Source organism: Oreochromis niloticus, linkage group LG23 (genome assembly GCF_001858045.2).
Source record: "Oreochromis niloticus isolate F11D_XX linkage group LG23, O_niloticus_UMD_NMBU, whole genome shotgun sequence".
Taxonomy (NCBI): Eukaryota; Metazoa; Chordata; class Actinopteri; order Cichliformes; family Cichlidae; genus Oreochromis; species Oreochromis niloticus.
This window is the reverse complement of record NC_031986.2, coordinates 41,255,763-41,281,374: the sequence shown is the minus strand read 5'-3', so window position 1 is coordinate 41,281,374 and position 25,612 is coordinate 41,255,763. Positions and strand designations below refer to the sequence as shown.

Genomic DNA, 25,612 nt, shown 5'->3' with positions numbered 1-25,612 from the left:
CCTCTGCTTAGCAGCCAGGCAAGTGTTCCTGTCTCTCCCTTGTTCTCTCTGTAAGTGCTGTGCTGTAGGTTTTGTTCTTATCGTATACCCCCAGGCTGTTTATAGCTTTTTAAATACCTGTTAAACAAAGCCAATATTACCACTTCCAGCCTCAAACCAGTTTTAATTAGACCCACTACTGTGAATTATGCTGAAAATTGAGTTCAGTCAGAGGAGTGTACAAGTTTCTTATTTTGTTGGTCTCCCCTTATGGGGAGGTTACTTTTAGCATGACTAGAAGGTAGTGCAAGCAAGTAATATGCGTTAGGTTGCGATACCGTAACATTGCTGAATTGCTTATTTTCGACCCAACATGTGCAGGTGGGCACAGTAACAGGGAGAATGTTTGAGAGGTTGAGTGAATCTTGTGTATTTGTGCATGATGCCATATGTTTGTTTATGTATGCACTAGTTTTCCTTAGTGTGTTTTGCTAAAGATAGGAGGCAATCTCACTAAAATGGCTGGTTGCCTGCACAGGTGCGTGGCCGCGTTCACCTGCCAGCTACTTGTGGAGGTGGTGTCCTCGCTCATGACACATGGTGCTGACTCAGTCAGATGAGCCCGCTTGCTCTGCCTGCCTCGTTGTGGGTTTTTGCGTCCTCTGTCCCCCACCCCCCTGTCCCCACCCGGCGAAAAGCAGCTTCAGCTCAACACGGAAATGAGCATTGTACAGAAACATAAGCTTTTCCCTGAAATGCAACTCAGAGTAGTACAAGTCTTTGTCATGGCGCTACTGTAGGTTCTGTTGCAGTGTCACAAGAGCCACAGTCTGTAAAAGTAACCGAATGTTAACCGAGCCATTGCAAACAGGATTTTCGTATTCTAAAAATGGATGGACACATTTTGTGTCATGTTAAATCACAGATATATCAGGGATCACAAACACAAACCTATTCTCCACCATCCATGGAAACGAGGTAATTACTTTGTGAATAAACCCCACATGTTAGATAGATACCATCTCCACTAAAACCTTTAACCACATTTACATTTAATTAAGGATGGAAATGGAAATGTAGCGGCTGAGACCATGATTTAGCCTCTTTAATCCACCAAAATGTTCTAGCTTAGGGCCTCGACAATGATCACTCCCATCAGTCACAGGGATTACAGCAGGACAGACAGCGATGCGCAGCAGAGACGTCTTGCTGATTTGACTGAGCTGGAAGCTGAGGTGCTGGCCGCACTAGCTAGAAGTGGAACAAAAGCTGGGAAGCTGTTCATGGGATTTGATGCTGTTCAGGGGAAGACCGCTGTTGGGAAGATGGCACTGCAGTGACTTGCAGCTCAGGGCTGAGAAATAGGGGTCAAAGGCATCGAGCAAGGGACTACCCCTGGCACGGGTGTGAAACTAGAGGAACTGTGATGAGGACCTGAGAGGCGAGGCCGGGGCTGGGGCTAAGGGACAGGGACTTGGACTGACAGGCAAGGCCAGGCCTTCAATTCCAAGGCCCGGTCCCCTGTGCTCCAGGCTTCAGCCAAACAGCTAGGCAGGTGTCCAGCTGATCTCATGCGCCCACAAGGGAGGAACTGCAGAGCACCAGTCACTGGAGCTCAACAAATTGAAGTGTCATCTCCAGAGTCAAGATGCTCACCAATTTTCTGCATGCGTTGGTGCAGAGTTGGGATTCAGCCAGTGGACAAATGGCTTCAGTTCCGCCTACAGTTTGGCTGAGCAAAGGAGACTGTGGCATGTGTGTCTGTGTGTGTGAATGAGAACGACTGTACGGTATGTATAGAGCACTGCAGGTCCTCAGAGTCTCTGTGCTTAAAGGATGCTCTCTGTATGGAGAATATGCATTTAAAAATTACATATAAGTGATTGGACCAGATAAATCTGAACAGAGTGGAGAAAGTTAGATGACTCCTTCATATACATTCAAACGCAAAGTGTGTCAGTATTTACGTTGAGCCAGACTCTCAGAAACAAGTGATACTGAGGAATACATCAGAGCTTCATCATCTGAAAATAAGAACACTGGGTCGTTCTATAATTGTCTGTGAAATGTAGATCTTGAGATACCCCGCAGCAATTGGCCCTATCCTATCATCTCCTGACCTCTGACCTTACACAAGTATGTGCTGATTACCCAGGGGCTGCGAGGAAGTGTGTGGGAAAGCTGCATCGATCTCACTGGAAGACTGAAACATCACAAAAAAGAAGAGAGAGGAGAAAAAAAGTCAAGCCAAAGTTAAATGAAAAATTGCTTACGTACACGTCTCGCGCGGTCTGGAACATTTATTATTCTGAGTCACACAGAGAGAAAAGAGGTGGAGGAGGATAGAAGAAGAGAAGAATCCATTTGGTAAAGTAGATGCAGATCAATGAGACTGGAGGCAGGCAGGCCAGAGTGCAACAGAGGAAGGGTGTGTGTGTGTGTGGGTTGGTGAGTATCTGTGATGTGTCTGTGTGTGTGCTTGCGTGCATGAGGCGTCCCAGATTACTTTCCCCGATTGATCCGGCCCAGCATCCGTCTGACCTGCAGGACATTTCAGAGCTCGGAAGAGGATGGTGGAGGTGGAGAGATGGCGAGAGAGAGAGAGAGATGGCCAGGAAGAAAAAGGAGAGGAGAGAAAAATAAAATCAATAGCGCGGAGAGCATTACACGGAACTCGACTGGCCGAGAAACTGAGATAGTAAAGTCATATTAATCTCTTTGTGTCTCAGTCAGTTTGGTAAGAACTCCAATTCCGTTTCACTTTGTCGGACTGAGAGAAAGTTGAAGTTCGCTTTGTGGTAGCAAGAGGTGGGCACATAATTAGCAGTGTCTCTGTAGCTGACAGCAAATCCAGAATTTGACCTCATCCGTTCGTTTCTCATTTTAAAAACTGGTCAGTATTTTAAAGAATAAAACAAGTTGGAAAAGGCATAAGGAAATGGCAAATTATATAAAGCAAGATGATGAGGCAAAGTCAGATGGTTGCATGCTGGCTCCATTTTGTAGCTGCCAGGCAGTGTGTCTATCAGTGGAGAGATCCTGCAGCATACTGTCTGCTCCGCAGTCTCTACAGACTCCATCTATCCTGGCCAAGTCAGGGTAAATTGATTGTCTAAGCTCTGTAAGAGAAGGGGGGGCTGCACCAGGCCAGAAAAATAAAGTGGTAGCTTTATTGGCTAAAAGCGGGAACAGGAGGGATAAATGTGAAACAGACAGGGAAGGAAGTTAAAACGCCTTTGTCATCTAAATTCTGGTAAAACTGTGCCAACGGTGTCTTAGGCAGGTGGAGAAAAGAAATGCGAGCTTGTCTTGTGCATGGTATGGAGAAAAAGGTAGACTAAAACGGATGGAAGCTGCGTGTGGGCCTAGTGTATTTCCCAGTGTTAGAGGAAAGCAAATGTATACACGTCTTCCCTGCTGGAGGTGGAAAAGGCTCGTCCTATTCAACTGCAGTGCCCAGATACCACTGGCTGGGAGCCCAAGGAGACAGGAAGCACTTTTGTGGCATAAAATATTAATGGCGTTATAGAGTGTATTGATTATATAATAACTTTTCCCAGCATCTGAGCACAGACTGAAATGTATTCCCTGAATAATTGAAAATGTATCCATGAGCAGTTTTTCATCTCAATGGTTGGTGAATGTAATTGCATTGCGCTCTTATTCCAGTGTTATTTGAGATTTTATCAGAAGACACACACGTGTGTTCATGTGATAAACACAAGGACAGTGAGACTACGAAGAAAAATGAAAGTGTGTGTGTGTGTGAGTGACAGAGAGAGACTTCCTTTGTTTTATCGAATGGTTGAGCACTGAGCAGTGTCTCCAAAATGAGATGCACTTCTAAGAAAATGTAATATTCCTTTTGCCAGCATTATGCACCCTTCCACTATGCGTTAGCTGTTTAAATTGACTCATGTACATCTGCTTGCTGCTTCTTACATTTTTATCACCACATCTGTACATGCTATGATAACGCTGCATTGTCTGCTTGCTGCAGCACACAGCAATGTCAAATAAAAAGCTTTGCAGAATGGGTGAAAAAGATTTGGATGTTTCACCTCTGCCTAACGTTTCCTTTTTTCAGGGTAGCTACTTAACTTTACATTTATTGGGACATTTGTTTTAAATTGACTGTAGAGTATGTTGCCCTCTGCCCTCCTAATGAGATGAATGCTGGTCCACGATACTGTATGTGGTGGTTTTAAGTTGTGACTAATGTGGGTGAGTTGCTATCCCTCCAACTGCCCACTCTTGACTCTCTTAAATGATTTTAAATACACGCTTACTGGCTTTGGTACACCTGCATGACACTGACATTAGCATAACTAAAAGCCTGAAACACAAAAAAAATGTTTGTCATCAATTTGTCCCAGTCAGATTTGCAGATATTCAGCAGCAACCCTTTGGTCCTCGCCATATTAAAACAAAAGGTGGCTCAACTGATTTTTCCCCCCATACGATCCCAAAAAATCTGCATTTTTTGCCTCTGTCAGTCGGCAAGGAGAAGCTATATTTCTTGTCCTCCTTTCCACCCTGACCTCTCTGCCCCTCTGTATCTTCTTTTTCTCCTTTGAAGCTGACAGTTCACTCTCATTTAGACCTCCATTATGCATTCCTGCCTAAGTTTACAAGACACATTGACAACAGAACATGTACAGACTCTCTTCCTCCTCCCCCACCTCTGTCTCTCCCTTTCTTTGAAGTATTGGAAATGTCTTCCCCATTACTCAGCCCTTGCCTTTTCTACCTCCTCCCATCTGATCCCTCACTCCCGCTCTTCATCCCTCTGAAGGAGTAAATGAAGGCAGAGGTCATACCTCCTCTCTTCCTCTTCTCCTGCTAAATTGGCTGTTGTAGCATCTGTAGATAGCTGCAGGCATTTAAGCCCCCTGCTCTGGAGAGCCAGCGAACAGACTTCCTGCTCATTTGTGGCATTTTCTGTCTCTTCAACCACAGGCTTGTTTACCCACAGAGAGCAAGAGGGAAACCCTCATTATAAACCCTGCCAAGGTCATAGCAGTCACCACACCAATCTGCCAGCATCAACACACATTCGGATTTATTCTGCCGGCTCCGAAGGTGCTCGCGTCAGTTTTAATAAATGAAAGAAATAATAGATTCGGCCACATTTCTGTCTCATCAAATCCAGTGTTAGCATTTGAATTCGTTACGTTACGACAAACGAGAAACTAAACAGAGAGACAAATACGAAAACCCCTGAGCCACCTGTCTTTGTTTTATTACGGCTGATGGGGACTGCAAAGGTGCAACTGTGTTTTTCTAGTGAGCTGCCATTTTCTCAACATCCTCAACCCCTCCACTCCCCAAGTCCCACTACAACCCTAACCTTGTAAAGTGAGTGTATGATGTTGACGGTGGGCTGTGCATCCCTCCCTCCCTGTGCTCCGCTCCATAGGGGTCGACAGAGACACAGTGGCGTCAGGCAGAGCTCCCACAGCTCCAGGGCTGGGCAGAGAAGGGATTGCTGACACAGCCAAAGATGGTAAGGAGACTACTGCTGCCAAATGGATGGCCCAGCCATTTTACACACCCATGAAGTAATATGATCTGATGTTGCACTGTGTTCACATAAATGCACACTGGTCGGTGATGCTGCTGACTGAGACAGTTGGAACTTGAGCAGAGCTTGATGGACGGGGCTGCGAGGGTAGAGGGGGCTGTGCACAGAAGAGTGAAAAGCTGACACGTTGATCCTGTGCATATAATTTAGGAAGCCGTTAACGAGTGTTGCACTTTGATGTCTCATATTTTCTCAGTTTACATGGAACCATTTACGTTTTAGTACTTAAAAACAGTTATTTACCATTCCATTAACATGCAAAGCTGCAAATGTGGGCAATTCTAAAAGACATCTGTTTTCCTAAAGTCTTACTCAATTTGCTCCTTCTTATATCCGGCTTTTAATTTGATTTTCTCTCTTGCGTCGAGGATTCGAGCAGCCGTTAAAAGTAAAAGCGATACGTCCCTCAGCCTGCGCTTTGCTTTAAGTAAACGATGACTGTAACGTCGCTGATGTAGTCCAGCCAATCTATTCGATACAGCGAACGGGTATTGATATTTTTCATCCTAATGGCGACAGCTTATATCAGATCTTTTCTAACGCTCTCTCACATCCGTTTCATATGTTTTCAACAGCTGCACGCAGTTTAGATGCATTACTTTTAGCCAGAAGCGCTGGCGCTGGCTCGGCCTCCTACACAAGGAGCAGGATAACTTGTGAGTAAAAGAAGCCGCATCTCGAGCCGGAGAGCCTGTGAGTGCTGGCTATGTGTTGTACCCAGTCAGCAGGACATGCAGCGAGTCTGTTCTCAGCACTAGGCTCCACAGTGGGAGAGCAGGGACAGCCAGGGTGTTCACAACCAACATGAAGTGGACTGCTGAGCAGCACAAATGCTGGTGGGCAGGGACAACGAGAGGAATATAATTGGCTACTGGTACTCGGCAGGTCCCTGTTAATTAGAGGCAGCCATTTTGGTGTAAAAACCTCCTCAGAAAACGTCCCATGGAGTTGAAAGTCTCTCTGACAGAATGGAGCCCAGCAGGGAATGTAAACAGATTTAATAAGGCTCTCTCCAATCAACTCTGTTATGGCTAGATGCTATTCTCTCCTTCCTCTTCAGTCTCCCTCTCTCCCCCCGTCTTTCTCAGTCTGTCTCTGTATCTGTGTTGTGGTAGAGTGGTGAGTGAGTAGGGAAGGATACTGTCAAAAGAACAATTTGCATGCAGCTCTCATCTTGAGAGCTTTTAGACATCTCCCTGTCTGTTTGTTTTCTGCTGTGGGCTTGAGCCATTGTTCTCTCTTTGTATGTGTGATTGTGTGTGCCTTTGAGTGCGTGCCTCTTCCACTCACTGCAGATGCCACAGACTGCGAATACATGAAAGCGTGTGCTGGCGCGTGTGTGTGTGTGTTAAAAATAAGAAGATGGAAGCAGATTTAAGTCTGACGTGTTTTTGGTGCTGCTACTAAACACTAGACAGAGGAAAAGAAGGATACTGAACGATAAAAAGAATATTAAAGGTCAGGGAAGAAATGGATGCTTTAACCCATCCGAGCAGCCGTGTCCTATCCCTTAAGATTTTATTGGTCTAGTTGGTAGGAGGTAGAAATACTCACAGTTTTACAGATTCGGATAAAAACCACAGGCTCATTGTACTCTAGTTGTTCTCAACTCCTCATTAAAATGTACTGTTGACTTTTCTAGGTCATCTGTTTTGAATTCACTTTACTTACCAATTCAGCCAATTTTATGCATGCTTAATTATAATATTATATCACATTGTATATTATTAATAACATGTTAGAGGTGTTTGTACGGTAACTCAACAGTTAACGGTTTCATCTGCCATTTCATTTATTACCACACGTCGACAGATAAAAGCAGAGCGATTAAAGTGCACGCATCGTAAACTATTTCTGGACAAACTGGGAAATTTTTAAATTCTGCTTTGAGATATATTATTAGAACACAGGTCCGGCCTTTTGATAATCCAGAAATAGAGCGAAATACGACTCGAGTGTCGTCTCTCCTTTGCTAATACTAGCCCTGCTTCCAAGTGCAGGCTGTCTGCGTGTACTTAAGAATAGTTAAAAATAGCCTGGAAGCTGAATAGCTTAGCAGGGGAAAGAAGAGATCTGAGTGATGACTTTAAAAATTTGATTGAATGAGATTAAAGAATATTTGCATCTTAATTTGGGTTTCAGTGTGTTAGGTCATTTGCGGTGCTTTTGCCCAGTTTCATGATTTCAAGAGTCTTGCAGTAGATTTCGTGACTCTTTTTGCAGCATCAACATCATTATTGTTTCTAAAAGTAAAACGCTCAAGTGCTTACGTGTGAGACAGAGTCAAGGGAAACTCATCAGCATTGTCTCCATCTCAAATTAGTTTTTTTAAGCTATTAATTTGATAAATAACTATCTTTATGCAAATGTTTATATAAGCTCCCTTTGCATTTTGTTGGAATAGTCACTAGGATAAGCATTTGATAAATATAAATGTGTTCTTAGTGTTAGAGAAGCAAAGTGCAATACCTCCCCCTCTGGCTCTTACTCCGTCTCACCCTTTTTTCCCTGTTTTCTCACACTTACACCAGGCTCACAGTTCCTCTTTGAACACTTTGATCCTGAGATGCTCTGCAAAAGCCAGATTTGAAAATGCAAACTTCTCTCTGTCACAGCAGCAGCATCAGCAGTCAGATCGCTAGCTGAAGGGCTGCCCCTGTTGCTGCCCCCTCCCACAACCTCAGTAGCTATCAGAGAACGTTTCAGAGAGGCTTTACTGCCATCGTGAATATTAAGTTGTTTATCCTCTTTGTGTCTACCGTTTGTTTTATTTCTCAGTGTTTAGATACGGTGAATGTAGTGTGTGCACTGTTTTCACTGCATATTTAGTTTGTGACTCCGTGCAAGGGTTTACTTATGTTGATCATGTATTTTAATTACCTGGTGACAGCATTACTGCTCATACACAGGCCTTTTTTTGCTGATCAAGGCTAATGTCACATTTTTTAGGTCTGAAAAGAACATTAATTAAATAGGACAGTTTTATCACCCTTATCTGCAATGTATATATTCATCACCTAACCGTCAGTTATAAAGGCAGGAATAAGAGGCAAAGAGTAGTACCGGGACATATGACATGTAAAACTGAAATTTTAATCGTGTTCATTTTTTAAGAAGACAAACACATTAATCACAAAGAAAAAAATAACAAAATTTGTCTTTAAATAGCGCTCACATCTATTGATCCAACTATGAATCACATCAAATCAAAGAGCACTTTAAGATAATTTGAGACCATCCGCCTGAAACTTGAAGTTGAACTGGAAGTAGACCTTCCAACATGGTAAAAATATGAAATAGAGAATGAAATGCAGCAAATCGAAAAAGAAGAAATTAAGTTACAAAAGAATGCAAGTTATAGAAAAGAGGATTTAAAAATAAAACAGCTCAGATTTGAATCTTTCTGAAATGATTTGGAGGGATTTCAAACATCTGGAACATGTAGGGAGAAAAACTGATGAAAGTACCATCACAAATTTTAATGTATACTTTATTGATCCCCATGGGGAAATTCCTCTCTGCATTTAACCCATTCTCTCAGTGAAGCAGTGGGCAGCCATCGGGCTGCTCAAGGGTACCTTAGGGTAGCCGTTCAGTGGATTCGAACCCCCAACCTTCTGGTCACAGGGCCACCACTGTACCTACTGAGCTAGTCTAGTTAATGTCTTATAGGCAATGATATTTTTAAAAAGTTACTACTATTAATACGATTTTTTTTAAAGCCAAGGGTGTAATTACTTTTTCCACAGAAGAATATTAACTGACTGATATTAACTGTAAAATCTAATTTTCATTGCAGTTCTTTAATGTTGAAGTGTCTCATTGTTTCAAAGAGAATCAAGCTGTGCATCCTACAGACAGCAAAGGCTGTAGGATGCACAGTATTTTGGTACAAAGCTCTTTTAAAACATTTAAATAACCTTTCTTTTCATTGAGACTTTTAATATAATTTTTCAAAATAACATTTTGGAAAATCATCAGAGTCTTGTAAGGCTTACTGCACATACAGTGTTGCAGCTACTTAATAAGAAAATGTTGTTAAAGATGGCCACATCTCTTTGTCTCTTCCTACCCTTTCTCTGTGTGGTTCCTTTCCTGGTGTATCCCTTTTTCCTCACTTCTCCAGATCATCAGTAACATGGAGGCTCCAGTGACAAATGGCCCCAGTGGAGGAGGAACCACAGCGAATGGGCCAACCAACAACAGCCGTGGCTGCCCCTCACCAATGCAGACCGGCCCAACAAACGACGACAGCAAGACAAACCTCATTGTCAACTACCTGCCCCAGAACATGACCCAGGAAGAGTTCCGCAGCCTCTTCGGTAGCATCGGCGAGATCGAGTCCTGCAAGCTGGTTCGCGATAAGATCACAGGTACAAAACTGAGACTTCTTTGTGGTGCACTGGGATACTGATGCTGTGCTTCCCAAATATTAACTTTTTAAAAACTAGGAAAAGATCCCGCTAATTTGGACTCTAATTTGAGGTGTGCCCGGTGAGTCTTAAAAGTGGGTTTCACCAAAATAATAATAATAAGAAAATCAGGACATTATGCAGTTCAATGAGTGTGTTTATATGGACGTAAGTATCCTGGTTATTTAAATAGTCTTCTTTTTTTTTGTCAGTGCATGTGAATATGATTATCCTTGCATCTTCATACTGCTGACTACCCGTGCCCGTGATGCTTCAGCCGAGCGATCCCAAATAAATAGAAACACAAACAATGGCAACACCGAAAGTATCTGAAATTCTGCACTTTTCAAGTTTGATGTAGTCGGCTACAGGATGCAGGTTTTCCCATTTCTATAGTGGAGCAAGTCAGGTTAATAACCACAGTGAAGTTATTTTAAAGTGTGATCACAGGTATTAAAACTAAAGTTCATTGCATGTAAATGTAAACGACATCCTGTATTAACAACTGGGAAAGTATGTTTATTTTGCACATATGCAGGTGTATACCTGCATAACCAAGTACATGTCAGTTTCTGAATATGCATGTTAAAAACTAGGATAAGCTTCATAATGGGCCTATTCGTGTCCATGTAAACACACTCGATGTTTGGCCAAAGAAAAGGGGAAATACAAGGTGAGTCACTACACTCTGACTGAGCTGAAGAGGCTTTGCTTTCTCTTCTGAAAATTTAAACTGGACGCGTCAGTGAGAAAGAAGTCCGGCCTCTGTGCACATCTGTCAATTCTCAACACACGTTTCACTTTCACGTTGTCTAAGTTTTCCTATATGCTCCTTTAATCTTTCCTCATATTTGCGGTTGTCAAGAAAGTGTGACAACAATAGTAGCTGTTAAGAAAGACAAACATTACAAAGCTTACATCACTCCTCGCACGCTGCGAGATCAAAGGTAGGTGAAGACGCAACAGTCAGTTGTGTGTTGAATGTACACACCTGTAAGAAATCAAATATGACACGAACACTTCAGAGTTGCACACAAGCCTTCGGTCCGGCGTCACTCGAAATAACTCGAGCACTTGAGAGAATGCGTTGTCTATACGGAGAAATCCATCTTTGCCCTCTGTGCGCGCGCGCGCGTGTGTGTGTTCAAGCGCAGCGAATCAGCAATGCAGCAAAGTGCCACATGTTCTCCAGAGGTGTTTAAATTAAGCAGCACTTTGCGGTGCTAATCACGGCTGTAATCTGGGTGTAGTGGCTGTGTGGGTGGCCGTACAGCAGATGGATCGGGGGGGCCGGGGTGGTGGAGCTCTGTGATAATGCTCCATAATGGCTTTCATTTTAGATCCTACTTACTGACACTCTTCTCCTGATAATCTCATTAAAGAGCACTAGGCAGGCAGTCGAGATCACCAAGCCATTCTCGGATAGCAAGCCGGCAGCTAAAGGGAAGAGAGTAAACACACATACACGGATACATATGCAAATATAATCATAGAATTAGACTCCCCATAACAGATTAAGTACAACTGAAAGGCCAGTCGAAATGACAGCTTTGACAGTGAACCGGTGACGGCCGCTGACCCGACCGCTGCCGCTTCCTTGCCCGTCCTTTGAAGTATGATTCCTCTTTAGGACCATCTTCCTCTTCTGCCGTAATGGGCCACAAAATGGAGCCTGAGAGTCAGATACTCCAGGATAATGGAGGATGGTGTGTACAAAAATAACGCCGGGATACCACAAGCTGTCATCATCACTATCACCATATTCTCTCTCCACCTGATTTTTCCCTTAAGTGTGATTTTCCGAGCAGCAGCGAGGAACCGAGCTAACAACAGATATTTGCAGAGAGTTTGAAAACGAACCAAATTGCCGTAAACCTACTCGGGCCCTAAATACAGGACGGTGAGAGAGGTAGAAATGTTTGTTTGCTCACTTCTAAACCATTTGCTCTGCTTCTTTGCTCTGCAGTACAATATCTGTCTGATGACTTAGCATCAACGCAAAAAAAAGTTATAAATAAATCCTGCTCTCCCCTCCATTTCCCCCCCACGGTGGATGCCTGTTTTGCTCTCCCATGGGTGCAATTTTCTCGTGCAAACTTTTAGGCTAACAAAGTACAGATCCCTTCCAGCAGGGAATGCCAAGAGGCTTCATGCTCTCTCACAGTCATCCAAATCATTAACAGACTACGCCAGGTTTTCGAGAGGGAGGGTGGGAGAGTTAAGAGACCACTTTTTAGGTTTACATACACCTGTACCCTGCACCCCTCCTTTCTCAGCTGTCATAAATATCTGCATATACTTTTAAGGAAAAAAAAAGATAAACTTCTGACTGAAACTTGAGAGCGGTCTATCTTGATGAGAGTTTGGCTCTTACGAGGCATCGCTGCCTTCATATTCTAATATTCAGTGTGTGGAACACGAGTCTAGAACAAAGTGTAAGAATTTAAATAAATTCACAGAATTATTCAGAAATGCACTTGGATAACAGTTTAAAAATTTAATCCTTACAAGACTGAAATATTCCTCCAGTGTATTTGGTGTTCATAACACAAGAAAGAGTGGTTAGATTCCCTGGTACATTTGTATCAGCCATTTCAAATTCACTTTAAGCAAACATTTCTCAGAAAAAGGCAAATTGCTATAGTCCTGGAAGAAAAGGAAGAAAATGTTAAACAGTCAGAAGCTCTTAAAGGATAGGCTCAGTGGTCAAGTAGAGAGTAAACAAAATATTGAGACTTCCTGATTATTATTAATGAAAATCAGTATTGTTGTTGCCAGTCCAAAGGAATTAAATGTAAAAAAATCCTTTTATTAATTAATAGATAAACCAGTCTCCATCTTTGCCGAGGCGAACTGCGTGGAGTGTGAGGAATGGACCCAGGTGCAGACATTCTAAAACTCAAACTTAACTGATGATGAACTGTTTATTATAGCAAACAGAACAGTACAAAATAAAAGGGCAAAAACAACGCAAACTAAGCAATAGCCTAAAGTGGGTAAACTAGAAAGGAAACATGAACCATGAAAAACCCTGGCAAGTAGAAAAACAAACAAACTCTAAACATGGCGATGATGATGATATATGAAAACCTGAACGCAGGACATGGCATGGGAACAACGCAGACGATCCGACAAAGACTGAATGAGAAGACAGACTAAATACACACGAGAGGCTAATGAGAGAAGTGGGAACACATGGGGAACAGCTGACACACATGAACATAACGACGTCACAGTGGAAGAGTAAACACGATGAACACAGGAACACAAGATCTCTTCAAAATAAAACAGGAAACATAAGTCGCAGACATGACAACCTGAACTTGACAACGTAAGACACAGACATGAAACACATGAAGGGCAAGGGAGACTTAACAGGGGTGGAAGACACAAGGGGAATCTAATAACAAACAACTATAACAACCTAGGCATGATAAAAACTGAACTTAGAAAACCTGAAGGGCTTAAACATAAACCATAACTAAAACTCAAGACGCTGGGTCAAAAGACCCAGGATCGTGACAATCTGGCTATAAGGTATTAAGACCTTATACCATAATTCATGGATAAGTCTGTCTTGATCAGGCTATAATGCTTATAGGCTGATGAGGACTGACTTATCCATGAATTAATAAAGAATTTTTAAAATCCCAGCGCTTTAGATTTTTTCTCGACTCTCGCCCAATACTAAGGATTTCCACAAGTCTTTCTTTGGTTTCCTTTTTACTTGATTAATCAGCATTTGTGTCATCTGCTTCCCACCACCAGTGTTTGCATTTCAGCTAACCTGTGAGTGCTCGCTGACAAGGTGTGAGCACTCGGACCTCTCAGAGGTATGAGACAGACAGGTCCTCTGCGTCACCTCAGCTTCCTGTGGACTCGCTCCTGTCAGCTCCAATGACGGCAGGACGGTGTGAGGCTCAGGCAGGCGTAGACACTTCAGCTCCGTCTGTCACCCCGGCTGACTTCAGCTGGTAGAAAAGCCACCTCTGGGTGTCTTTGTTGCTCCCCGCACGCCTACCAGCTTGCCTGCTTGCACAACTACCTGGTGCTCTCGTAACACACAGGGGATATGCAGGTTAATCTTTTATTTAAGTCTAGCTTACACGCACCTAGCTCCTCGGCTTCCGCCTGTAAACGTCCTGCCTGGCTCTGTGCTCTTAAAGATATAACCTGTTGTTCTTGTTACAGTTAATTCTGTGCAGTAGAAACGTATAGAAATGCTTACATCAAATCCACAATGGCTTTCAGACTCGGCACTGTAAATGTTTCCACTTGCGCCAGTTTGTGTTTCTTCTATTTATTTAAACTCTATTCACCGTCTGAAAGCTCTGCCTCTTAGACATAAGAAAAAATGATACACGGTCCTTTATGGATAGCTTGAAAAGATCCATGCAGACCTTGCACTGCACTGAATCAGCACTCTCGAATATCTACACACGGCCATATGCACACAGAAAGAAATGGAATTGACTGATCCTTGTCAGTAAGGCATTGTTCTGGATCATTTTTCTGCATCAGCTGCATTTCTGGTGTAGAAATGAATGCATTTGTTTTCATAATGACATGGAGAAGAAGAAAATAGCTTTTCATGCTGGAACAAGAATTGATTGCATTAGGGAGGGGAGTAGGGTTTGCAGTGGGGTTATACTTTTATAGGCAGCCCTTTTTTTGCATCCTCATTTCGTGCCAATTATTACACTAGCCAAGAGCTCGGAAGTCTTATTTTGTGGGGACAGATTAAATATTTTACTTTTACTTTAAATAGTCGTTGGCCCCGTTCTGGCTGCCTGTGGTGCCGTTTTTATTTTCCCATGCGGCCACAGAATTTTTCAGGTTTTCGCAGTAAACGCCTCACCTTTAATATGCTTCATTGTGTTTGTGCAGATGAAATACATCGCACCCTGTGAAGACATCCCCAAAGCACACTGACTGAAGCCTTTTGTGCGCACTACTCTAGTCACCTTCCATGTGTTGGTTTTATACATGGAATCGGGGGAGCTGATGCAAATCGTAGTGACAATGTAGCAAGCCAAGCAGATGTTGGCCATGAAAAATAGATGGACTGTGATGTCAGATGTGGAGTAGTTCAAGCTGGAGCACCTCTGACAGACAGCAGCTCGAGAACTATGTACTGAAATCTATTCTTACATAAGGATGCATACATTTTATGAACTGTAGTTGCTAAAAAGCCCAACAAAACCCACTTAAGGTTAGTTGGATTTGGCTTGCTTTGTATGCAGAAGCCGGGGAGCACATTTCCATTAGTTACATACATTTTAACCACGATCTGCAAGAACGTAATGGTTGCACTTGCATAAGGGGGCAAATTAGATATTCAGTTTATAAACATCAGGTTATATATTTAAATAGATACATTTATGACATACTCGGGGGCAAAGCTAATCAAGCTATTTTTCTACATTAATACAAGAGTGATAGGAATAAAACACCTGCTATTTCTTTGTTTGCCGTTTATACCTTCCAGAAAACTTAAATCACACAAGCGCAGGTTTTTCCATGTGGTGACAAACCATTACACACTTTTTCAAATCCTTACTGAAATCATGTTGTGGGAGATCTGGTATAGTGTTTATATCCCACATGCAGGTTTCATTTATCTGAACCTGAACCGGGCTGAAGGCTGAAGATAGCGTGAACAAAGCTGACAAGGGAAGAGATGAAAAAAGGATTTGACATCTCCAAAGCCAGGTATTAAGAGACCTGCCAGGCTCAGAGGTGCATACGCAGGCAGACACACATTAAAGTTTCAGAGTCCCAGGTCCCAGAATGTCCTGTCTCCCCCGTCTTAGCACCCTCCCTCATTCAATCTCCTCCCGCCCCCTGCTCGGGACCCAGAATTGGACATCCCGAGTTTGCCTGGCTGCACCACTCCTCTTGTGACCCTCATGTCAGACAGCCTCTGTCCCTCCCCGTTTCACTTTGAGTGCCCTTTACATGGAACAAAGAGGTTGTGACTGTCCCTTATGCCGACTTCGAATCCAGAGGCCGAATGCGCCTCAAGGCTGGTTAACCTGCCCTCCTATCCTCCACTCTTGAGTGCACTGTGCCTAGGCAGGAGATATACCCATGTGGGGACAATCGTTTCGTCCCCACAAATCTGAGCCACAAAACTGTTGGTAGGGTGCGACTCTGTTCAGTATCAGAAGGAGCAGGTACAGCAGGGTGGGCTCTACAATCCTGACATAACAGGGTTATCCGAGTCTTAAAGGGGACTTCTCGTCTCCTGTTTCTCAGCTGTGCAGCTAGCCAACCAGCCCACACACTTCAGGCTTCAGTCCATTGGCCCCAAGGCTCTGGGAGCCACCATGAGGGGGTGGTTTACGTGTGTCTGTATATGTGTGTGTTTGTGTGTGTGTTGGTGTAAGCAGGGCCTTGGGAGCTAAGAGTGGGAGCTTCCTGACTGCAACAGTGGCTGCTACCTTGGCAACCCAGGAGGAAAAGATGTGTTGAATGAGTGAGTGGGAGAGGGATCTACAGTAGATACGTGCGTGCGGGGGATGTGGCTCTGTTTATGAATTTAGTTATTTAAATGGGCTGTTGCCACATGATATACACTTACTGTACTGCTCTAAGGCAGCCGTTTGTTCCCTTTGTGATCATTCTCTGCTAACCCCTCCCCATGCCCTATGCGGTTGAGAGTCTTTAAGGTAACTGAAGTGTATTTTGACATGAAGCTGGTGACAGGGCACCTTTTAAAATGTTGGGGAATGCTGGCCTATCAAAAATAGCACTACCTCAAGTTGCTGCAGCAGCGAGGGTCAAAACGTCAGGGATGAGAGACGACGCAAGCAGCGAATGTGACACATTTAGTTTGACAAATTGAAATGTTTTTTTCGTCCTTTGGCCTCATCTTAAAATGTCTCGAAATTTAAGACTGACCGAGTAGATTTGCCAGTTTCTGTGGAGAGGGAGCCGGTCCTCTCAAGGTGTGTTAACGTCATAGTTCTGATGATTCCTGCACACTGCAAATCCCCCTCGCCCTCTTTCATTCTTCTGTCCTCCCATGACTCAGCTGCAGTCCACAAGTGGAACTGTGGGAACAGTGTTTTTATAGAAAGGCTGTAAGGATTCTTTCACATAGATGCAGTAAAAATATTTAGATTTTCAGTTTCTGTTTTCATAAAATATTTTCACTGAAAGTCACAAACTGCAAAAGAACTAAAGGCAAAAATAAAGAGTTAAATAGGATTTGAACACGTCGGCTCTACAAATTGGTTCGGCTCCAGCTTACATCTGTTTTGACAACACAGCAGTTCAAATGAACTTTTTGATTAACAACTGCACTATTCCAGAGAATATTGTGGGGAACAATAGACCACAGATACACTGTAAAACAGAAAGTTCATACAGCTGTGTGTTTCCCTCGGTAGCGTCCACTTCACATCAAAGAGTATAGTGCGTTTGCCTGATGATAGCAGGAGATGATGATGAAGATGCTTTCATGTCTGCAGTTCAGGGCTTTTAGTCACATAATAGAACAAAAGGCAGAAAATAATAACAGGAGTTTGTTTCTGTGTGTATCTCAAAGCAAATAATTGTGCACCATGCGGTGTATCTCACAGTGTCATTGGTGAATACCTTTTTGTCCAACTTGATTATATAGCTCTACATTCACTGAAACATCTACTTGTCTTTGGTGTGTGCCCATTATGTACTATACCTAGGTACTTGTATGTCATTTTGCATAGGTAGTGTGCTTTCACACTTGCATCTTCTGGTGTGTACATATGCATGCGTGCGAACAGGGGAAAGGAGAGGTGAAATTACATAGCGGTGCCAGCAGGCAGGACACCCGCTCGAAGCACACTCATTTTCTCATCTCACACATTGGGCAACCTGCTGCTCCTCAGGAACCAAATAATGGCTTAGTCATAACTCCTCGCCAACACACCAAAGAGCTCCTCACTAGAAATAGCGGTGATTTTTTACCACTGAAAAACATGCCCACCTTCCTATACAATTTATGTCAGATTGCACAAAAAGGTCTACCAAAAGAGTGGAGGTGGGTTCAAATTAGCCCCCACTCCTTCACTCTGCCATCCTATGTGGTTAGGCTGTTAGCGAAAGTGGACGCGTGGCACAAAATGATAAAGCACTGCACGGGTACCTGAGCTTATACGGTATGTAATGACAGCTTTTGACAAATGCACAATAAATACCGTTAACAACTTGGATTCCTTGATTTTATATATTACACATGTGCTATTCTGGGACTTGCCATTATTAAATTAACATAATTTTTATTAAGAAGCCTCTTTTTATTGCTGCTAAGCATTTTCTTAAGTCGTTAGAAATGCTGGAGAATTTGCACAAATGGCAGCGTGAGCAGCTGACAAATCAAAGGCGAGTATCTACCTCATTAAAAGGCCATTATGAAGACCAATGCATCATTTGGGTTCTTGGTTTTAATTGACATTTAAAATATATAAGTCAGTGTATCTATTAAGCAAATTGATCAACAGAAGGCAGATTTTCCTGTTAGCTACAACCATGATAGAGGCTATTCATCATGCCATTTTAATAGCTTCTCTATTTTCCCTTTAGATGCACTGATTATGTAATTTTCCAGCAGTATAAAAAGTTTGTGCCTATCAAATATCTCTTAAGTTTCCAGACTTTTCTCTGGAAGTTGTTACACGAAAATAATTTAAATGTCTCATACGTTTATTCTAAACCATTCAACCACATTTTATAACGTTAAGCTGAATTTTTTTATAACATTATTTGTGTTTAGCAGCAGTGAAGAAGAACTTTGATGACATAACTAGAAGAAAAGTGGCAATAGGCACAATCTTTGGAAATATGTGGATAGAGTATTAGAAGAATCTTTGTATTTGGTTTACTTTGGTTTACTCTCGGCTGACCTTGCATTCCAGTAAGTTAACTGGTCCTCGGCCATTATTAATGTGAGAACGTTGAGGCAGAACTTCGATGCTGTGATCCAAATGTGGTGCTGATCTGCTCAGCAGTGTTGAGGTGTACACGGTAGGTGCTGCGACAGGCTGAAAACCAGCTGCATGGTGCGTTGCTTCTGCATGTGTATCGTACTGCAGGTTACAGATAGAACTGCTCACACTTTTTTATGTATTGCATGGTTCTGCGTCCATATTCACTGCAGAGCATTGAGATTTTTTCATTGCTAACATTACCCGAAAAACTAAGAAAATGCAACAGCAATGGCGCGCTTAATCGCTAGCCACCCACCACTCCACTTATTACTGTTCTGGCCTGAAGTCGTACTTTACTACCTGCATTTGTTTGCGGTGATTGAGCGATTATACGTTTAGATGTGTGCACATGTATGTACATCTGCCAGTGTGGTGCACTGGCATTGCATCTTCTGCCAATCCGTGCAAATTCCAGGCAGCCAGGCAGTTTGCCGGCAGCTCCCTGCTGTTAGCTGCTCCTTAGCAAGCTGGAAACGGTGGGTGGAATCCCCTCCTGGAGATTTTCTGATGCTGCAGGCAGATGTCTCCCTCTGTCTACCCTCCTTTCCTTGTTCACCTGGGGAAAGATGCCAGCCAGTGAGCCTCGTTCCCACCCTCTTCCTTCCGGCCCCAGAGGCCCTTAGCCTTGCCAAAGAAGGAGTGAAGACGCAAGTGGGGGCGGGAGGATATGCCAACACCAGCCTGAGCTCGTATACAACATACACACCCAATTAAAATGCAAACACACGCAAATATCATTTACATATAGTAGCAGCTGCTGAAAACCACAGTCTTCAGAGGTGTAATCAAAGTAAATATAGTGGTGGGTTTGTAGTAAAAGTGTCATCTATTACTCACTCACATGTGTGCTTACCCATATTTCCAACCCAACTTGTGCACACACACATGCATGCGCACCTCCCACACTGTGACTGCCCCCCCCTCCCCCCTCCCCTCCCCCTCACAGCGGTAGCATCCATGCTTGCCAGTTTGGCCCCATTTGTCTGACTGGATGACTCAAACAGCCGGCCCATCTCAATGGCGCTGCACGAGTGCTCTTTGCCAGCACCTTCTGGTGGCTGTGCTTGTCGAACCTCAACATTTCTTGTTGAAGATGAGGAAGAGGGGTGAGGAAGGTGCTGGGAAAGTGAGCGAGAGAGGTAGCAAACACCATAGAAGAGTGATCTCCGTAGCAGGCACTTAACTGTACCCATCTGGAATTTCACTGTAAACTGAATTGATGCACATATGAGCAGTCGTTATTAGAGACGCTACTGGGTTATTTAGAATACAGTTTATGGGCAATTTTGCTATGCTTTATTTTAATTCATTCAGTTAATTACTTTTGCCAAATGTTCTCTTTCACTTCATTATACATAGTCTCTTGTGTACACTATTTAATAAAACATTAGAAGCCCCAAAAATAATTTCCCAGCTATGCTTAATTTTCTTAACTTGCCACCTGATGTCAGCTGAGAGTCAGAGAGGAAGAAGAGAGCGAGAAGAGGATGGGTAGTTATAAATAGCAGTAGTCTCCCCAGGATGGCAGGTTTTTAATTAACAATAGAGTGTCTGATAATCCACAGTTAATCCAGAGGAGAAGAGGGAGGAGAGGAGAGAAGAAGAGAAAATCATCAGCTGTTTGATGTTAGGACTACAAGTCCCTCCTGGCCCTTACACTGCTTGCTTCTGAGCTGTTCTGCGCCGTGATATCCATAGCCCAAATGTATTTATTTTGTGAAACAGCCATGCTCCATATTTTGTGATTCACTTTGTCTCTGACTAACCGCTGTCTGTTCCCATTAGCATGAATATGTGCATGCCGCTCTTCTTAAACTGCCTGGGATTCTTTGTGCTTGTGTGTGGCGTTAGTGGATGGGGCCTGTTTGTGGAAAACTAGCCGACTGAACGCCCCGACGGCTAGAGGCGTCCGCTTAAAGTCCTAAGCGCGTTGAAAGGCTTGATCTGTTGGGGAAACACTGGGAGATGTCAGGCCCGCTTCACTCTCAAAGGGAGTCTGCTGTCTAAGACACTTTGAGCTTGGAGGGAAGTGGGGGTGGTATTTTTCCTCTCGTTTTGCACAGCTGAAAAGACAGTAACAAATATGTTGTTTGTACCTTCTATGATACTTTATTTGCTTAGGCTGAGTTTCGCTGTCATAATTCAGAGAGAATTTGAGTAACATTTATCACATTATATTTTAGGCATTCACTAGTTGACACATATATTTTGAGTAACTTCAAATGGATGCTTCGGCGCTTTAAATTCCCTCGAGCTCAAGAACACGAGTACAATAAAAAATAATAATGAGAAGTGCAACACACCAAGTAAGACTGTTCTGGCATGAAGTAACACATAGGTTCTTTCTTGTTTGTTTGTTATGTGCATTATTACACCATAATTAACTAGCAATTTTTTTTTTTAGGTATTCAGTGTGTTTATTATGCCTTTATTTTCATATAGAGAGACCTGGAAAGACAATGTCTCACTCATTAAATGTTTTAGAGCACAAATCTGAACAGCCGTGGCAACAAAGCAGCCTTCACGTGACAAAAAAAGTCACATCAAAACACGCGGTGCTCCAGGCAGGAGTCGCTTTGATCTTGTCGGCAGTGACGACGGCACATGTATGTTGTGAAGGATTTTCCAGGCACAGATGCATGTTGTCAAAAGTGGCGTCTACCGATTCGATTTCATTTCACTTATTCTGTTTCAGGAGACACCCAGGATCAGGCCGGTGATGGTCAGAATAATGGCATTTTTGTATCTAAACTCAGCATGCTCAACACAGAAGATAAAAACCAAAATGCAATAAGGCAATGAAAACTGAAATTAAATTTTTAAAAACAGCTAGTACGTGTGAGCATGTGTGAATAAAAAGCTTTTGGGTCTGTTTTTGAAGGTATGCACAGGTGCAATTGATCTCAGGTTAGCAGGCGGCTTGTTCCAAAGAAAAGCACCAAAACAACTGGTTGTTGTGGTAAGGCTGTTTTTTTAATGCACAAACAAAATAACGCTAACTTTTAAAACAACTTCATTTCTAAAACAAAACAAACAAAAAAACCCTAAATTTTAAAAAACACAAACAATTACAGGCCATTTAACCCCTTTTAATTAAATTGTCAGTTTGGGCAACTGTGTTGACATCACTTCCACCTTTCTCAGATGCTGAGTCCTGTTTATTTGTTTGTTTGTTTTTATTTAACCTTCATGTAACCAGGAAGATCCCATTGAGATTAAAACCCTCTTTTTCAAGGGAGACCTGGCCAAGATAGGCAGCAGCAAATGTCTCACAGTTACAAAAATTACTCAATTAAACACAGGCAGCAGCAACACACATGCAAAAATAAATGAAAAATACAAAATAAAATTCTGTTAAAATGACAAACAATCTAATTGAAACAGTTGCATGCTATGGACTTGGCCTCAAGGACTCTTAGTTTAATTTTAAAAGCACTTAATGAAATGAATTCTGTCATTTTCCAGTCGTTCTGCAGTTCGTTCCAAGCCGAGGGTGCTAAATGGACAAAAGCTCTTTTGCCAATTTCAGTTCGGTTAAATGGAACAGAAAGCAACAAGTAACCTTGCGGACGAAGAGGACGACCAGCATGTTTCATTACAAGCAGGGAACATATATAGGAAGGCAGCAATCCAAGTATTGCCTTATATATAAAACTGTATAGCCCCTGAACTCATATCATTAGTATGACCATCCTGCAGTTTGGCATTGCCTTGCTGAAAAGGCAAGGCCTTACTGAAACATAAACACCTGGATTACGAACACGTTTTAAAATGCTTCCTTTCTTTTTGGCATTTCAGGGCAGAGTCTGGGCTACGGTTTTGTCAACTACATTGATCCAAAGGATGCAGAGAAAGCCATCAACACGTTAAATGGACTCAGACTTCAGACCAAAACAATCAAGGTAAATCACACCATGCATGCCTATGACGCAGTCTGTTACATAACGACCAGACAAGCAATAAAAGTAATAAAAGTCTTCTTTGGACAAAAAGATTTCAGTAATTTAAAGTTGTGGAGGTCGTGTTAAACTTAAATTATAAGACTGCCTTTAATTTCTGAGAGCCCTTTTAGATAGTGATGCTGTTAGCGGATGTGCTGGAGGGTGAGATGGGATTAACATCAATGAGCGTCAGAAATGAAAAAGACCATCTAAATCAAAGAGACACATTAAAAAAAAGCTTGTGACTATGGTTGATATGCTAATTGCTTTTTAAATGTCAGAATGTAAAGGTGAAATTATAGATATCGCTGAATAAAAAGGAAGAAACACATCAATCATCGTATTGTCCAAAATAATTGAGGGCTCTGTTATTGCATTCTAAATGGCATGACTAATGTGCAGGCTCGATGGTGGTTGTCACAGCAGTAATATCAGCCTCAGTACTGCGCTGTTCTTCCTCCAAACACATTTTAAAGAACCCTCACAAGTAATAGTTTGAGCAGATGTTTTACAGCGTATCAATCTTCCTGTTAATCTAATTTTCTCCCCTCATATCCTCTGCCGTCATCCTCTGTGCTCTGTGCCTGCTGATATGTTGTTTTAAGCTGGGCAGTAAGCTGTTGCTCTGTGGTAATCCCTGGATTCTTTCTTTCTGTCATCCAATCTAATCTAGTCTAATCTAATCTAATAGGATGGGATTAGCCTGTTTGCAAATAGGGAATCCCACGGGGAATCCCTCCATTCCCTGGACAGCATAAACTGTCTGGCTTGGTATCGAATGTAAAAAATAAGAGCCTCATATATAGTTTGTGTGTGATGTCTAAAATGTGGATTTTATAGAGTAAATGTGTTGTATTAGTGAATATATATGTACAGATGAGATGTTTACGGGTTGATGTGTCTACGTCTGTATTTTTGCGTGTGTTCCAACTGAGCTGCAGTTTCCTCATAGCAGGGCTCCTTGAGAGACATGACTACCTAAAAACCAGAGACTGTACAAGCTTGTGTGTGCGACTGCACAAATCCCCATTAGAGGAGCACCACCCTTCAAAGTGGCTTTCAGTATCAGCTAGTCCAAACAGCTGCTAAACTGCTTGTTTTTGAGTTATTACTTTATTGTAAATCCTTTATTTCTTTCACTTAATTCCACTTACTTTTTTTCCTCCCTAGCTTTGTTGCGTATTAGCTCTTTTTAAGGTTCCTCCAGTGCTGTTTTTGTACAAAAGTAGTAATAAATATTCAAATCATTTGTTAAGTAAGAGGATCTTTAAATATTTTAAAAGATTTTTAAAAGGAATTTGCATGCCTTTTAAAAATGCATGCATATGCCATCTTGTGGCTACAATTTACAAGACGAACTGACGAATCAAGTTACAGTTTGCTAGTATTAAAAATACTGTAAGCTGAATGTTGTGTTTGCACAACATTCATGATATTCTCATAGATAGAGGCATTTTTTTCCAAATTGAGAAATGCAGTTAAACAATAGAACATCGAGGAAAGCTGAAAATATATAATATGATTTTGATTATTAATACTGCAACAGACAATTTGCCATGTAGACTCATGAACCACAGTCGTGCATTTGAATCTGACTAACGCGCCTGTTTGTTTTTATCAGAGATGCTTTTTGAATCTCACACAGTGCGGAGTGCTTTTAAGTAAAAACAAGCTTTTTACGAATTTTAAAAAATGGGTAGAAGTTAAATTTTGTTTACACAGTGTGCAATTTGTGAAGTCTTTTATTATAGCAGTTTGAGTTCACAGATTTTCACTCTCACACTCTCACGACACAAGAGGTTGCCTCAAGTGGTTCGTGAGATAAAGGCGGCCTTCATAATGACAGAAGACAACCCTGCATCTCTGTCTAGCGCTATCTCTTTTTCACACTTCATTTCCTCCCTCCCACTACTCTCTTTCCCTGCTTTCTCTCTCCACAACAGACTGAAAAACCCTAAAGGTAACAAGGTAAATTAAAAGGCAGCGCGGTAATTCTAAAATTAAGTTTGTCGCTCTTTCATGTCACACCCTTCCCACTCTCTGCCACTGCACTACTAAGGAAACGCTTGGCCCAGAGATTCACATGCTCTCGGGCGACGTGTCTCTGCGAAGCCTCTTCGAGTTGGTTTCGCTGCCGCCGTTTCCTCCACCATGACACCTCAGATTTTGTCAGCAATGGCTGCGATGCAGCTTTCCTAGCGAGGTGTGAGGGGAAGCAGAAAGCCAAAGGTGAAAGGAGCTGACAGTGACATGCATGCACATAATCTGAGACACATTTATACTCACTTTAATCTTCACACTTACAGTTTTTCTAACTTTCTTGCACACGCGTACCCACTTCTGCGTCAGACACGCAGCGCACCACACTTGTACACAATACCGCTTACAGCTTGAGGAGGTGTTGATGGATTAGACATCTGGAGTTGGCTGACAAGGAGAGAAAATGAGGGAGAGCTGTACAGAGGAGAAAAGGGGAGCAGAAAAAAGAGGCAGAATCTGGAAGAGAGAGAAAGAGGAAGGAAGCAGACTGAAAATATTCAGGCAGCGGAAAGGAGAGAGATGCAGAGGGAAAGAGGAAGACAGAGGAGAGGCTAAAGACGAAGATGTGCGAAAGAAAAGTGAGACATGGGGAAAGCCAGCTGTTCCCAATCTTATTCTCTCACTGTAAGAGTTCAGAAGGATTTCCATGCTGTTGCTCAAGGATATGACTGCGTATATCCACAA

General features: G+C 42.5%; 1 protein-coding gene across 12 annotated transcripts in view; it reads left to right on the top strand.

Moving 5' to 3' along the window:
* elavl4 (ELAV like neuron-specific RNA binding protein 4) overlaps positions 1-25,612 on the top strand; it is a 78,841-nt gene that overhangs the window by 27,433 nt on the left and 25,796 nt on the right. For 8 of the 12 annotated variants that reach the window (XM_019351388.2, XM_025902952.1, XM_025902949.1 and 5 more), the window contains 3 exons: positions 5,399-5,485; positions 9,690-9,936; positions 22,746-22,849. In XM_019351388.2, coding sequence (XP_019206933.1) covers positions 5,483-5,485; positions 9,690-9,936; positions 22,746-22,849 — 354 coding nt within the window. In that variant the 5' untranslated portion in view covers positions 5,399-5,482. The remainder of the gene's footprint in view (positions 1-5,398; positions 5,486-9,689; positions 9,937-22,745; positions 22,850-25,612) is intronic. The other 4 variants (XM_025902954.1, XM_025902956.1, XM_013267059.3 and 1 more) reach the window with 1 other exon arrangement.